Source organism: Vigna angularis, chromosome 4 (genome assembly GCF_016808095.1).
Source record: "Vigna angularis cultivar LongXiaoDou No.4 chromosome 4, ASM1680809v1, whole genome shotgun sequence".
In the NCBI taxonomy this organism is placed as follows: domain Eukaryota; kingdom Viridiplantae; phylum Streptophyta; class Magnoliopsida; order Fabales; family Fabaceae; genus Vigna; species Vigna angularis.
Window position 1 is genome coordinate 38,351,094 of NC_068973.1, and position 13,284 is coordinate 38,364,377.

A 13,284-nucleotide genomic window follows, 5' to 3' on the forward strand; every position below is an offset into this window, starting at 1 on the left:
AAAATTATAAAAAGATTATATAGGTTTGCTATAGTCAAACTTGGTTTATAAATAAACTTGTGTGATTACTTATAAAAATGACAGTTTGGCCGAGTGGTCTAAGGCGCCAGATTTAGGCTCTGGTCCGAAAGGGCGTGGGTTCAAATCCCACAGCTGTCATTTATTTTGTTATTTTTAACTGTTCGTTTTACGGTTGAACACATGAGGCCATGTATGGCCGAATGCTAGAACGCTTGTGGCCATGGATGACCGAACGGAGGAGCCAAAGAGCGAATACCTTTGAGGTCGAATGGCCGAGTACTTGCCAGGTTCCATAATAGGTAGATTGACTTTATGATGGCGTGCGCTAGGTGTTCTTGGGCGAACATGGCCTATACTAGGGGGTGTCCCCTAGATTTGATGTGTTGGGTGTTCTAGGGCGAACATCTACCAAAAGGAGTGTATCCCTATACACGATAAGCTAGGTGTTCTAGGGCGAACATCTACCAGATCTGGGAGTGTTTCCTTAGTTGAGTGCCTAAGCATGAACTGTTTTCTAGCGCCAGCCTTTGTATGCAAGATGTGATTATCTGTCTTGTAGAATGAGAAAAGGAGTAGTCAAACAAACCAATGCATTTACAAGGTTCGACAATTAATATTTCATAATAGGTTATGCTACAAGGCCGATCGGCTAAGCAAGTAAGATCGTTCAGTATTTGGTTGAACGTTTTGAAGAATCCGTATTTGGATGTGTGAGGGATGAGCTTGTAGGTGTTTTAGTGTCCTCCAACCTGCATAAGAAAACAACAAAGGACATTGCTCATGATTGGATTGTCAGACATCACTGGAAGGCGTTAATCAAGGGTTGATGTGCCCATTTGAAATATAATCTTTCATTGTCCTTCCTAGATTGAGATACTGTAGCTCTTTGAGATTCCCAATTTGCAATTTGGTATAGAATTTTCGTGAAGATCAAGCAATCCTGATAAAGAGGAGAAAACTGGTTGCTCGTGAAACCAATGAAGAGCCACGTGTAATCAAGGCTGATCCAGCCGACGTATTTGATGTAGGAGCAATCCTGTTGATTGCTAGTATGCAACTATGTAATGAATGGGAGACTTCTCATCTTGAGGCTTTGCACTGAATGTCGATCCTTTTATCCAGACACCATAGTGAGGTTTTGATATTTTTGAATGTAGCTTAATAGGACAGGGCCGGTTTTTACGATGACAAAAAACATGAACATGACTGAACGAGACTTACAGCAGGTTCTTGGAATACATCTTGAAACCATGATGGCCGAATGGTGTCTACACATTAATGTTACTTTGTGATATTGCATCTTCCCTGGAGAACCCATGTTCGATTCACACTGAAGGCTTTCTTCCTTCAAGAGCTGTGCTGATAGGAAACCTTCGCCCTAGGCCCAATATATTTAACTTCTTTCCCTTTATAAGGCTAAAATGAACAATTTAAGAGTGAATTCACCCCCTGACGGTGCATGCAACGCAACCAATGAATGAAAAGCTTCCAAGTTTCTCCTTCGATGGGTCCCGCGTGACCGTTTAAAGCCAATTTGAAGGCTCTCAAGATCACGGTAGCAGGCTTTGAGCCTAGATTTCCAATTCATACGTGATAATGCTAATTCTTACCATTATCTAAGCATCATTTTAGTAGCAAAATCAACTCCTTTCTAACTTGTAACTCGTTTAATCCTCTTCTTTTGTCTTGTTTTCTAAATAAATGTGTTTTAGGCTACATTGATGTATTATCATCACTAATCCCCTTATTTTGTATCTAATATTATGCTTAGAAGAACCTCCACCAATGTATAGAGCTTAACCAGCCAACAAAGCAAGTAAAACAAAAAGAGAGAATTTTGGAATGCTGTGGCTGGGGTGCAGCTGGAGTGCAGCTAAGCGCCACCTGATCAGACTTGTTGTAGCTGAGCGGCACAGTTTTTGTGCAGCTGAGCGCCAGCTCTCTGGAATGCTGCCGCTGGGGTGCAGCTGAGCGGTGACGCTTATTTATTCAAGTTGTCTCGAAGCATTTGGGGTCTTTGGTTCTTTGAAGGTGCATCTCACTTAGAGGAGAGCTTGGAGGGCTACTAGGGCTCGTGGGAACACTCCCTTCTTCCTCTTGGGTTCTTCATCTTCTTCCATGGCCATCTTGTAAGCTTAAAGGCTCTCCATGGAAATGGAGAGCCAAACCCATCTTGTTGGGATTAGTTGTAGCCTTTGAATCTTGTGTAATTGTTGAATGATTTGAATATATATATGTATTTTCTATCAATTGTTAGTATTCTTGTTTCCAATCTTAAAGCTTGCATGTAATGGAGACGTTCATGACTTGATTTTGGGGTTTCATGGGTTATGGGGACGTAAGATGGAACCTAGAACTGAAACAGGATTTCTTGTGGTTCATTGATTCTAGGGATGAAAGATGATTCACATGTTGTCTTAGATCCTAGTTCTTAATGCGGGTTTACTTGTTAGATTGTGCAAGGGATTGGAGTTTGATAAAAAAAAACCTAGGCTTTTTTCACCTAAGGGATTAGGGCTAGAGTATGGGTGAAAACTAACCTTAACAATATCATTTCATACCATTTCTAGTCTTTTTCATTTTCAAGTGCCTTCAATACCAAAGTCCAACCTTGTAATTACTTGTGAATTTATCTTTTTGTACATATTCTTAAATGTTTCTTAAATGTTGAGTTGTTCTTGAGTCTAGATAAGTTTTTAATCGCACAATTTTCTAGTATTACGAGTCTCTTGAAAAAACGATACCTGATATTACCAGGATTTATTACTTGAACGATTCGGTACGCTTGTCGAAATCGCCTAACAATACGCCAAGCATAACTACCATTAACTTTCTAAAGTCTTTTGGTTTCCTACCAAAAGAGAGAGGTCTCCCTTTCTTGAAGCAGCGTCAGCTGCCATCTGTTGCTTAACAAACTCTCAACGGGTTTCACTGATGCAAAGGTTGAAGAGTTGACGGTGAGGATTCTGAATCGCAGGTCCGAAGATAATGGAAGCTCGTAGATCGTTTCACAATTTGTATTCGCGCTTCTGGTTTTTACTTCGTAGGTTTTGAGACGCAAGAATGGAGGCGAAGGAGATAAACTCACGGTGTTCCAGTGACAGCGTCGTCTGATGACGCGTCGAAGGCCAAAGAGGCGCTATTTCGCAGAGGTGCTCACGGTGGCGTCAATGGCTCACGGAGGAGAATCCTGGCAGAGATGCGGCGGCTTCATCCTTGTTCAAGGGTTTGCGCACGCGAAGGCGAGGGCGGCGGATATGAAACCCTTGACGGTTCTTTCGACACTTATGGTGTTGCCGTAACCGTTGTCGGTGTCGGTGAAGATGGGAATGGCGCTTTCTCGGGTGGATCTTACAACGGCGACGCTGATGGAAACCCTTGCTAGCGATGACGGGGACCCGTCGTAGGTGTCGTGGTGTTGTGATTCTCTCACCTGCGAAAGGGATGGTGCCATTGACGGCGAGGTGAATGTCAATCGGAGACTCTTCAGCAGCAGCGGAGTCACCAGATTCCTTGAGTACGCGGTGGTGTCGGCGAGAGTGGCAGTCCCTTGGTGGTGTTTATGATGAAGGGGTGCACGCATTCAACATAGCGATCGCTAGTTGATTGAAAATTGGAATTGACGCCGACGATGCCGAAAGAGTGTGCCATCGTATCAGTCTTGCAGATGCATCTAACCGCCATCCAAAGGGAAGGGTTAATCCACGAATTTTCCTTCTAAGTTTGCATTCTCCGATTTCACGGTCAATGATGCTCCGTGAGATCAATCAAAAATAAAAAATGGTGAGAGAATAAAAAGGAATGCGGGGGAAAAGCGGTGTTCGCCGCCAACGACGCTGAAACTGATCATGCGGCGGTCATGGTCAAGGAGGTCGAGCCACTCAGCACGACGGATGGCGGGGAGGTTGAACCGAACGGCGCGGTGGATGCCGAGAGTGTTGCAGACGACATGGAGGCAGAATAATCGTATGGGGACTGTTGCGCCTTGGTGCTCGCAACAGGAGTGGTCACCGCGGAGGTGGCGGCTGGGCAGAAACCTACTGACTCCGGCGGTGTTGGTCGCCAGAGCCTAACTCCGGTATGGAGGCGGAGCTCTTACCTTTTTCCATGGCAGCTTTAATGGCATCCGGGAGATCTATAATTGTTGTTTCGGCGAGGGTACGACCGGAGGGCCACTGAATTTGTGTTGAAGAAGCTTCCTCTGTTGTTGGAAGAAGGTTTACTTTCATCGGTTATTATGCCTCGATATTCGTTGAGGGAGAATCCATTGGCATTGCTCCGAGCGTGTTAGGGGAGAGAGATCAAGCTTCCACTTAGTGAACTTTGATTTTGTTGATACGAACGTGGAACATCGTCTCCATTAGATGCAGATATTTGAGACAATCAGGTCATCCCATTCAAGTGATATTCAGATCGTCGATTCTCGGTCGTCCTGACTACGAGCAGAGATTGATGCCTTTTCAAATGGAGAGGGATTCCTTTCGGATGGATATGAGCGTTTCAACTGCCTTATTGTCAGGAGATAATCACCGAGAACTGTTTTCGCTTCCGCTGCCTTTTTCAGAAAAGATAGCTCTTAAATTGCAGAAATCGCAGCGTGAGCCATGTCGAGTTTCAAAGCTGCAGCTTTTCAAACCTGATCCAAAAGAATCTCTTCTAAATCTTTTAAGCATGATAAACTATAATAAAATGGAATAAAACAAATGTTAGGCGAGCTTTTCGCGCTGCCTGATCATAAAAGAAGTGCGTTAGTATATAATATGTTGTTAGTATATAATATGTTATTATATTATTAACTGTGTATATCTTTTAGTATTTATATAAAAGAGTTGTTGTAACGTCTACTGACAATTAAATATTTTATAAAATATTCATATATATTTTAAGAAAAAAATACTTATCTTGTTGATGAACTTTCACATAGAGATGACCACTCATATGATGTATTTTTCGCTTTACTGAAAATTCCTAGTGTTGATCCGAAGCATTGATGTAGAGATTGAATGTTCGTCTTAGTTTCTTGCAGCTTCAGTGGGATGCCATTCGACCCTACGGTAGACGCCAAAATGTTTCGGTATGGATGTTTTTCAGTGTGTCTTTGTTGCTTCCAAATGTCCTTAATTGTTGTCGTTCGCGCTCCTTCAACTCGTAGCGCTCGTCTACTCTCACCAACGGAGGGGGAGGTACCTGCGGAGATACTCCGACGTTAAAGTCAGCTCTCAAGAAAGTGATTATATTATCCCTGTAAAATATTATCTAGAGTCCATCTGGAGTAAGTGAAACGTACCTGGTGTTTGACTCTATCATTCTATTTATAAGTGTTTCATAAGCTAAATAAAAATAACCTTAATTACCTGAAAATTTACTCATAAATATCTTAACCGCTTAAAATATCTAAGATATTTTATCCAATAAATATCTTACTATACACAAAATTATCTCATTTTTGACTTAAAATATATATTTATTGATTCTAAAGATAATAAATTTATTGATTTTTTTTCTTATATAGAACAAGATAAGTTGAATGTTAAGAGCTGCGGTCTTTAAATTATGAAGGCTGTTCTGGTTTTAATTGTCGACTAGTTACTTAATATCTTGTTATACTATATTTTGACATCTACGTTATGAAAAAATTTCTTAATTTATATTGTAGAATCGTGACTTGTAAGTTTTTTTGTTTTGTTTGTTATCATTAGTTTAATATATATTTTTTCTAGTTTACTTCCATGGCCACGCAATTAAAACGATTAATTTTATCCTTCAACTATAACTATATTTTATTTTTAATATTTATTGTATATTTGTATAAAAAAATGTAAATACAATTATGAAATGTATCCTTATGCTTCATATATTTGTATATAAATAAAATGTAGCAATCGTGGCAACATAAAATGGCATAACTGTGAGCATAAAATGTTATCATATCATATTGGTTTCACACTGTGAGTTTAAGCCTTTTTTAAATATGTTTTTCAGGATAATATTTTCTTAAATAAATGCAAATACAATATCAATATAGATATACTAAAAGTGATTTGTATACAAACTGTGGATTGATTGATGTCAGCGATGAAGTGCAGGAAGAGAAAGGGGGAGTGCAGGAAGAAAGAAAGGCCCTTAATGTGGATGATTGGCCCATATCCCTCCTAACAAAGTCCAGAAAACGAGAACGCATGGTTTATCATATTCGTTGCCAGAAACCATGTTTACATTGAAAGAAAAATCACTTCATTATTCTTTCTCCTCCTCAATGATGTCAGTTTTGATTTTATTTCTTTCTACTTCTTCCACTCTAATAACTATATTGTTGAATCAAAAACAAAATCAGACATTTAGTGTGTGTTTTTATCATTATTCCTGTATATTTATGATTTAAATATCTTAATAATAATATTATAATTTAAGATGACTAAAATACGATGAGATGAAACTGAATAAGTGATAGAATTTGTTGCTAATAACCAACTACACAGATAATCAATTAGTAGCTAATTACTGCAATTTTCAAAGAAGGAAGAACCCCACAAGGAATCTTTTCTCACATTTCACATTGGATCAGTGTAGATAAACATAACACTCAAATTCAACATTTCATTTTCGTTTATCTCAATTGGATATTGTTGTTGATTGCAAGTTTAAAACAGAATGATAATTTGATAGGTTTCCCTTCCACAAGAATTTTGCGTACATTTATTTATTATTTCCCATTTTAAAATATTTTTTTGAAATGTTTATCTTTTGAAAAGTTTAAGTTTTCAGTGTATAATAAATTTAAATATTTTTAATTGAATATTTATCAAAAAAAATTCAATTGAATATTTAAAACTTTTATATTTTTAATTCTATATTTTCATTTTTAATAAAGATTCAAATAAGAATATTAAAATTTAAGAAGAACTTAAAATTTAATTAAATATATTTAAATATCACATCTTTTTCATATACAAAATATTTATAAAAGACACATAAATAATTAAAAAAGTTATGCATATTTTTTATTAACTTTATATTAATAGATTTAAATTTACTTTCGATCTCATAATTTTACGAATGCATATACTTTTGTTTCCCATAAATATTTTGATGAATACATCATTCAATTTTTCAAAATTAACAAATTCGTCATAATTAATATGAATATGTTTGAATAAGTTTTTCTATTACAAATTAGGTTATGTTTTTTCTCTTCTATACAGATTTCATGAGAAATATGGAGATATCATCTACCTTTTAACAAACAAAAAATATATATTATCACATACATTAAGATAATAATTATGTTAAATATTATATTAACAGCGTAATAAATAAACTATCTAAAATTACATTAAAAATAGGAAAAACAAAAACTTTCTGTAAAAAAGTATTATAAAATAACAAAAGGCATATATGTTAGTCCTATAGTACTAGGAATTTGATAGTGTATTGGAATATAATAAACCGATGCAACAGCCATGTCCACCAAACTGTGGGAAATCCTTGAAGTCTGGTGCGAATGAAGGTGGTAATGTTAAATTAAGGAACTACAGCGTTGTTCCTCGATCTGGGCGCCTTAGGCTTCCATTCCAATTCAAGCATTGCTTGTCTGAACGACAAAGCAACAGGGAAAGAAAAATATAAGCAAAATCAGAAAGCTAACTCTTTTACTCTGTTTTCATTTCTCTCCCTTCTTTTGGGATTACTTCAGAGGATATTTAATAACAATCAGTTTTGTATTTCATTCAAGACGAAAATCTATCGCCATTCCCACAATGGGGTTCTTGTTGATGAGTTTCGCTGCTTGGCCCCACACTTTTCGTAGCCTTCACTCACAAATTTTTCTGAGTCACTCTGTTGTGTATATATATGGAACATGTTATGACACTTTGCCTTCAGAACCAGAGATTCTCCAACTTTCGCTCTTACTGTAAGAAAAATGTCTTCACCATCACTGTTCATAGTGACTCAAAATTGTTTGATGATGAATTTATTTTGTTATTCTTTTTCTTTTTCCTAGTTGAAGGTCTTCTGGTTGATTATTATTGGGTTAGAAGTCTGAAAAAGCTATGGGAGACTTACCGATGATCAATGAAGGAAACCACTCTGAGGCATGCATTTTTACTTCTCTATATTCAGCATGTTTTCAAATTGTTCTGTTGCTTTTTCTTTTTCGTTTGCTAAAAAGAAGAGCCATGTATTTACCACATTGAAATGTTAAGGTGTGTGAATAGGAAATTATAGCAAATAATAACTTATAGAATAGGGTTCATCTAGAACTAAGGTACTACCAACAAACTATTTTCCATGTCAATATAATGTGTTACTTTCTTTTCCTATGTAGAAAAATCTATTCAATAACAAAATAACCTGATGGGTGAGTGCGCCAAATAATCAAACAATTCATAACCATGCCTAAGTTGATCTTCCAGTTTCCAACTGTTTCTTTTTTTTTGTGTTTTCTATGGCAGAAAATGGAGGGAAACGTATCTGGTCCTAGTGGGAGCCATGCTACTAATATTTTAATAAACCATGACTTTTCTGATGGGCTAAACGCCTGGCGTCCCAATGACTGTCATGGCTATGTAGTTTCATCTGAATCAGGCTCTCAAGAAGCAATGACAGTAGGATTAGATGGTAATTACGCTGTGATCACAGACCGTAGGCAATGCTGGCAGGGTTTAGAGCAAGATATCACAGACAAAATTTCTGTTGGTTCCACTTACATGGTTTCAGCTTTTGTTGGAGTATATGGGCGTACTCCTGATTATACTCCTGTTAAAGCTACTCTTGAACTAGAACGTCACGGTTCAGACCCTGGCTACTTGGAGATTGGAGGGTATAATATGATTTCATACTTTCTTAATGTAGATTCTTGGACATATTGCTTACACCGTTTATCTTTGCAGAACTTATTGCATGAGGGGCAGCTGGAAAAAGTTAGAAGGGTCGTTTTCGTTGTCAACTATGCCTGATCGAGTTATATTTTATTTGGAAGGACCTTCTCCCGGAGTTGATCTGCTTATAAAATCAGTGAACATCCAAGAACTTAAAGTAATAATGCATTTAATACTGTTAGATGTTTGTGAATTCTACTCTTGCTAAAATCTAATGTATTTAACATTGCTCATGCTTGCTGTGCTTCCGCCTTTCAAATGCTAGATTAAAATTACAATAAGTGTGATGTGCCATTTCATTTCTTTTTGGTTCCATGAAATCTTTATATTTTCACAAACACTAACATGTGATGCGTTTTTCCTTATTTCACAAGTTCGATGATGAAAACATCATAATAAATCCCCAGTTTGATGATGGCCTGAATAGTTGGACTGGAAGAGGCTGCAAGATTGCCTTACATGACTCCATGGGAGATGGGAAGATTCTTCCGAAGTCTGGTAAATTCTTTGCAGCTGCAACAGAACGTACCCAAAGCTGGAACGGAATTCAGCAGGAGATCACAGGAAGAGTGCAGCGCAAGCTTGCCTATGAGGTTACTGCATTAGTTCGGATATTTGGGAACGGTGTCACCACTTCTGATGTAAGGGCTACTTTGTGGGTTCAAGCACCGGATCTTCGCGAGCAGTATATAGGCATTGCCAAGTTAGTTCCATCTTAATGCTTTATTGCATCGTTTCGCATAGACTCTAAATGATATGACTTTTCTGGTTTATTATTCTTCTTATTACAAATATGAGAAAAGAATTTGGTGCAATATTATTTGATCAATATCAGAATGCTTCTTTAATTGGATTAAAAGTTCTGTGTATTTAAAGTGTGCAGGCAACAGATAAAGATTGGGTCCAAATGCAAGGAAAATTCCTCCTAAATGGTTCCCCATCAAAAGTAGTAGTTTATTTAGAAGGTCCTCCTGCGGGCACTGACATTCTTGTCAATACTTTGGTTATAAAACATGCAGCTAAAACACCACCTTCAACACCACCAGATTGTGAGGTTGGGCTTTGAAATTATTAACTCTAAATTACTTTCATATATCAAATTACCAATTGCCGAAATTTCTTAGCGCTCATTCCTTGTTTAAATAAAAATTGACACTATAGTTTCTACGTATATTTGTACAGTTTTGTTGAATGATGAACCATGTATGTTTTAAGTACTTGAGATTAATTTTGCTTTTGCAGATTGCTGCTTTTGGTGTTAACATAATTGAAAACAGTAATCTGGGTGATGGCACCAATGGATGGTTTCCACTTGGGAGTTGTACTTTGAGTATTGGGAGTGGTTCACCGCGTATAATTCCATCAATGGCAAGAGACTCTCTTGGGCCTCATGAATCCTTGAGCGGCCGCTACCTTCTTATAACCAATCGCACACAAACATGGATGGGTCCTGCTCAGATGATCACTGAGAAATTGAAACTCTTTCTAACTTATCAAGTATCTGCTTGGGTCAGGGTCGGTTCCGGATCAACTGGGCCTCAGAATGTTAATGTTGCCCTTAGCGTTGATGATCAGTGGGTCAATGGAGGTCAAATTGAGATTGCTGATGGCAGGTGGCACGAAATTGGTGGGTCTTTTAGAATTGAAAAGCAGGCATCTAAGGTTATGGTTTATATTCAAGGACCTTCTTCTGGTGTTGATTTAATGATTGCTGGACTTCAAATTTTTGCTGTTGATAGACAATCAAGGTTTAAGTATCTGAGGAGGCAGACAGAAAAGGTCAAATATATGTGCATTTTATATCTTATCAGACTTAAATATGTTTCTAATCATGAAAATATGATTAAATTTTGTTATAATTCTAATAAAATCATTGATTTTAGTTTTTTAAGAATAGTTCCCCATATTTTAACAGTGACATGATATACATCTAAACATTATATGTTAGAGATCATTCTGAAGCAGTTGGTTACGTGACTTGTTTAGATTAATGTCTCAGGCCATTAGTAAATGGTGATAGGATTATCTACTTCCTCTTTTTTACCCCAGTGCGTTGTATGATCTGTCAAGTGACAAATCATTCCTTTTTATGACAAAATAAAATGTTGCTTTTTCTTTTATAGATATCAGACTGTAATACTTAATCCTTTTCCATTATATGCATTATAGAATAAGTGATAATTTACATTCTTTGCGTTTCCCCCCGTTTCTCATTTCATTTATTTTGCACTTGCTACCATATGCAGATCCGTAAGCGTGATATTACTCTAAAATTCTCTGGGCTGGATTCAATTGGAAATCTTGGAACCTTGGTGAGAGTCAGACAAATAAAAAATGATTTTCCCATGGGAACGTGCATTAGTAGAAGCAATATTGACAATGAAGATTTTGTGGACTTTTTTGTGAAACATTTTAACTGGGCAGTTTTTGGTAATGAGTTGAAGTGGTACTGGACTGAGCCACAACAAGGGAATCTGAATTACAAGGATGCTGATGAAATGCTAGACTTATGCCAGAAAAACAAGATAGACACTCGGGGCCATTGTATCTTCTGGGAAGTAGACGGCACTGTTCAGCAATGGGTCAAATCACTGAATAAAACTGATTTGATGAAAGCTGTCCAAAATCGCCTGAATGGCTTATTGACTCGCTACAAGGGTAAATTCAGACACTATGATGTCAACAACGAAATGTTGCACGGTTCGTTTTATCAGGACAAACTAGGTAAGGATATAAGGGCAAACATGTTCAAGACAGCACACCAACTGGATCCATCTACTACTCTTTTTGTGAATGACTATCATGTTGAAGATGGATGTGACACCAGATCATCCCCAGAAAAGTACATTCAACATATTCTTGATTTGCAACAGCAAGATGCCCCAGTTGGGGGAATAGGAATTCAAGGTCACATAGATAGTCCTGTGGGACCTATTGTCTGTTCTGCCCTTGATAAATTGGGCATTCTTGGTATACCAATCTGGTTTACTGAGCTTGATGTGTCTTCCACCAATGAATATGTCAGAGCTGATGATCTTGAAGTTATGCTGCGGGAAGCTATGGCACACCCTGCCATAGATGGTGTAATGCTCTGGGGTTTTTGGGAGTTGTTTATGAGCCGGGAAAATTCACACCTGGTGAATGCCGAAGGAGAACTCAACGAAGCTGGGAAAAGATTCCTTTCTCTCAAACAAGAGTGGTTATCTCACAGCCATGGTTATGCTGATGCGCAAGGGCAATTCAGCTTCAGAGGCTTCAGTGGAACATACAACGTCGAAGTTGTCACCTTAGCAAAGAAAGTTTCTAAGACATTCGTTGTTGACAAGGGTGACTCCTCAGTGCTGGTATCGATCGATTTATAAGCGTCTTCTTCACCATGGAATTTGTATTTCCTGGTTGTCTTATCTAGTATTCTGATTTTCAACATTTTTTTAACTCTTTGTGCGATTCGCTGAATACCAACTTGGTTATGCAATGTTTATGTTTGAATGTTGAAACTGCCATCGTCGAAAAAAAATACGATTTACTGATGTAAACCTTTGTTTGTGTTATGTCGCAACTAAACATTGAAGCATCTTTATTTCAACTAAGTTGTTTCATTTATGTCTCTACTAGATTTCAATACATCATAGCTGCTACTATTATTCTTCTTCTGCTGCTATTTTGGCTTTCTTTTTCAGCTTCATTCTTCCGTCTCTAAGATTAACTTGGAAGGAGATGTTTAATAATGGGATAGTAGGGATGTGAAGAATAAAAAAGAAAGATAAAATGAATATAGAATTAAGAAAAGTCCACTATTCGAATACATTATTAGATGATTAAGGATCTTTTGTTTCTGGTCTCAGAATTTATACCATGCGTGGCGTATCTATGTTTTCTATTTTTAAAAGCATTAATAACACTTAATTACATGTTATATGAAATCAATATAAATAGTGATTTAAAATCATTTAATAATTGTGTTTTCATATAGAAGCATAACCAATTTAATTGTAATAAAAACTCGTTATAATGTAATAAAATAACATTTGTTACAAGAGTTTACACTAATTCAATTTATATACATGCTCACCCACACTTATTTATTTATTTTTTAAATCAACACTATATTATCTTCATGGTAACATATATTCACAACTTAAAGAGCTTTTATGTTAATGGACTGTACATGCGTACACATTATTAGTTAATTTAAAATATATGGTTTTTAACTAAGGGAACCAAAAATATTTATATTGTTAATGGTTAAAAGTTAAAATCTATTTATACGTACTTAAGGCTTACTTTTTACATAGGGCCAAAATTGTTTAATGCCTTCTATTAATTTTGAACATTTATTTGAAAAATTGTTTAAAAGCTAGTTGTAATGTAAAATTAGTTCTTA

General features: G+C 36.8%; 1 protein-coding gene and 1 non-coding gene across 2 annotated transcripts; both read left to right on the forward strand.

Moving 5' to 3' along the window:
- Positions 1 to 79: 79 nt before the first annotated feature.
- TRNAL-UAG (transfer RNA leucine (anticodon UAG)) lies at positions 80 to 159 on the forward strand. The gene has a single exon. It is a non-coding gene; the product is annotated as a tRNA-Leu (tRNA).
- A 7,326-nt stretch (positions 160 to 7,485) lies between these two features.
- Positions 7,486 to 12,550, forward strand: LOC108329909 (endo-1,4-beta-xylanase 1). The gene is made up of 8 exons (XM_017564290.2): positions 7,486 to 7,933; positions 8,024 to 8,114; positions 8,475 to 8,842; positions 8,913 to 9,057; positions 9,275 to 9,603; positions 9,777 to 9,954; positions 10,143 to 10,679; positions 11,147 to 12,550. The coding sequence occupies exons 2-8, from the start codon at positions 8,073 to 8,075 to the stop codon at positions 12,260 to 12,262; spliced, it is 2,715 nt and encodes a 904-aa protein (XP_017419779.2). The 5' UTR covers positions 7,486 to 7,933; positions 8,024 to 8,072; the 3' UTR covers positions 12,263 to 12,550.
- Positions 12,551 to 13,284: the final 734 nt, after the last annotated feature.

Bases quoted from the DNA above. Each gene is read 5' to 3' on its own strand.
- LOC108329909 (XM_017564290.2), top strand. From the start codon at position 8,073: ATGGGAGACTTACCGATGATCAATGAAGGAAACCACTCTGAG. The intron at 9,058-9,274 runs GTAATAATGCAT...TTATTTCACAAG, and splicing joins TGAACATCCAAGAACTTAAA to TTCGATGATGAAAACATCAT. The intron at 9,604-9,776 runs GTTAGTTCCATC...GTGTATTTAAAG, and splicing joins CAGTATATAGGCATTGCCAA to TGTGCAGGCAACAGATAAAG.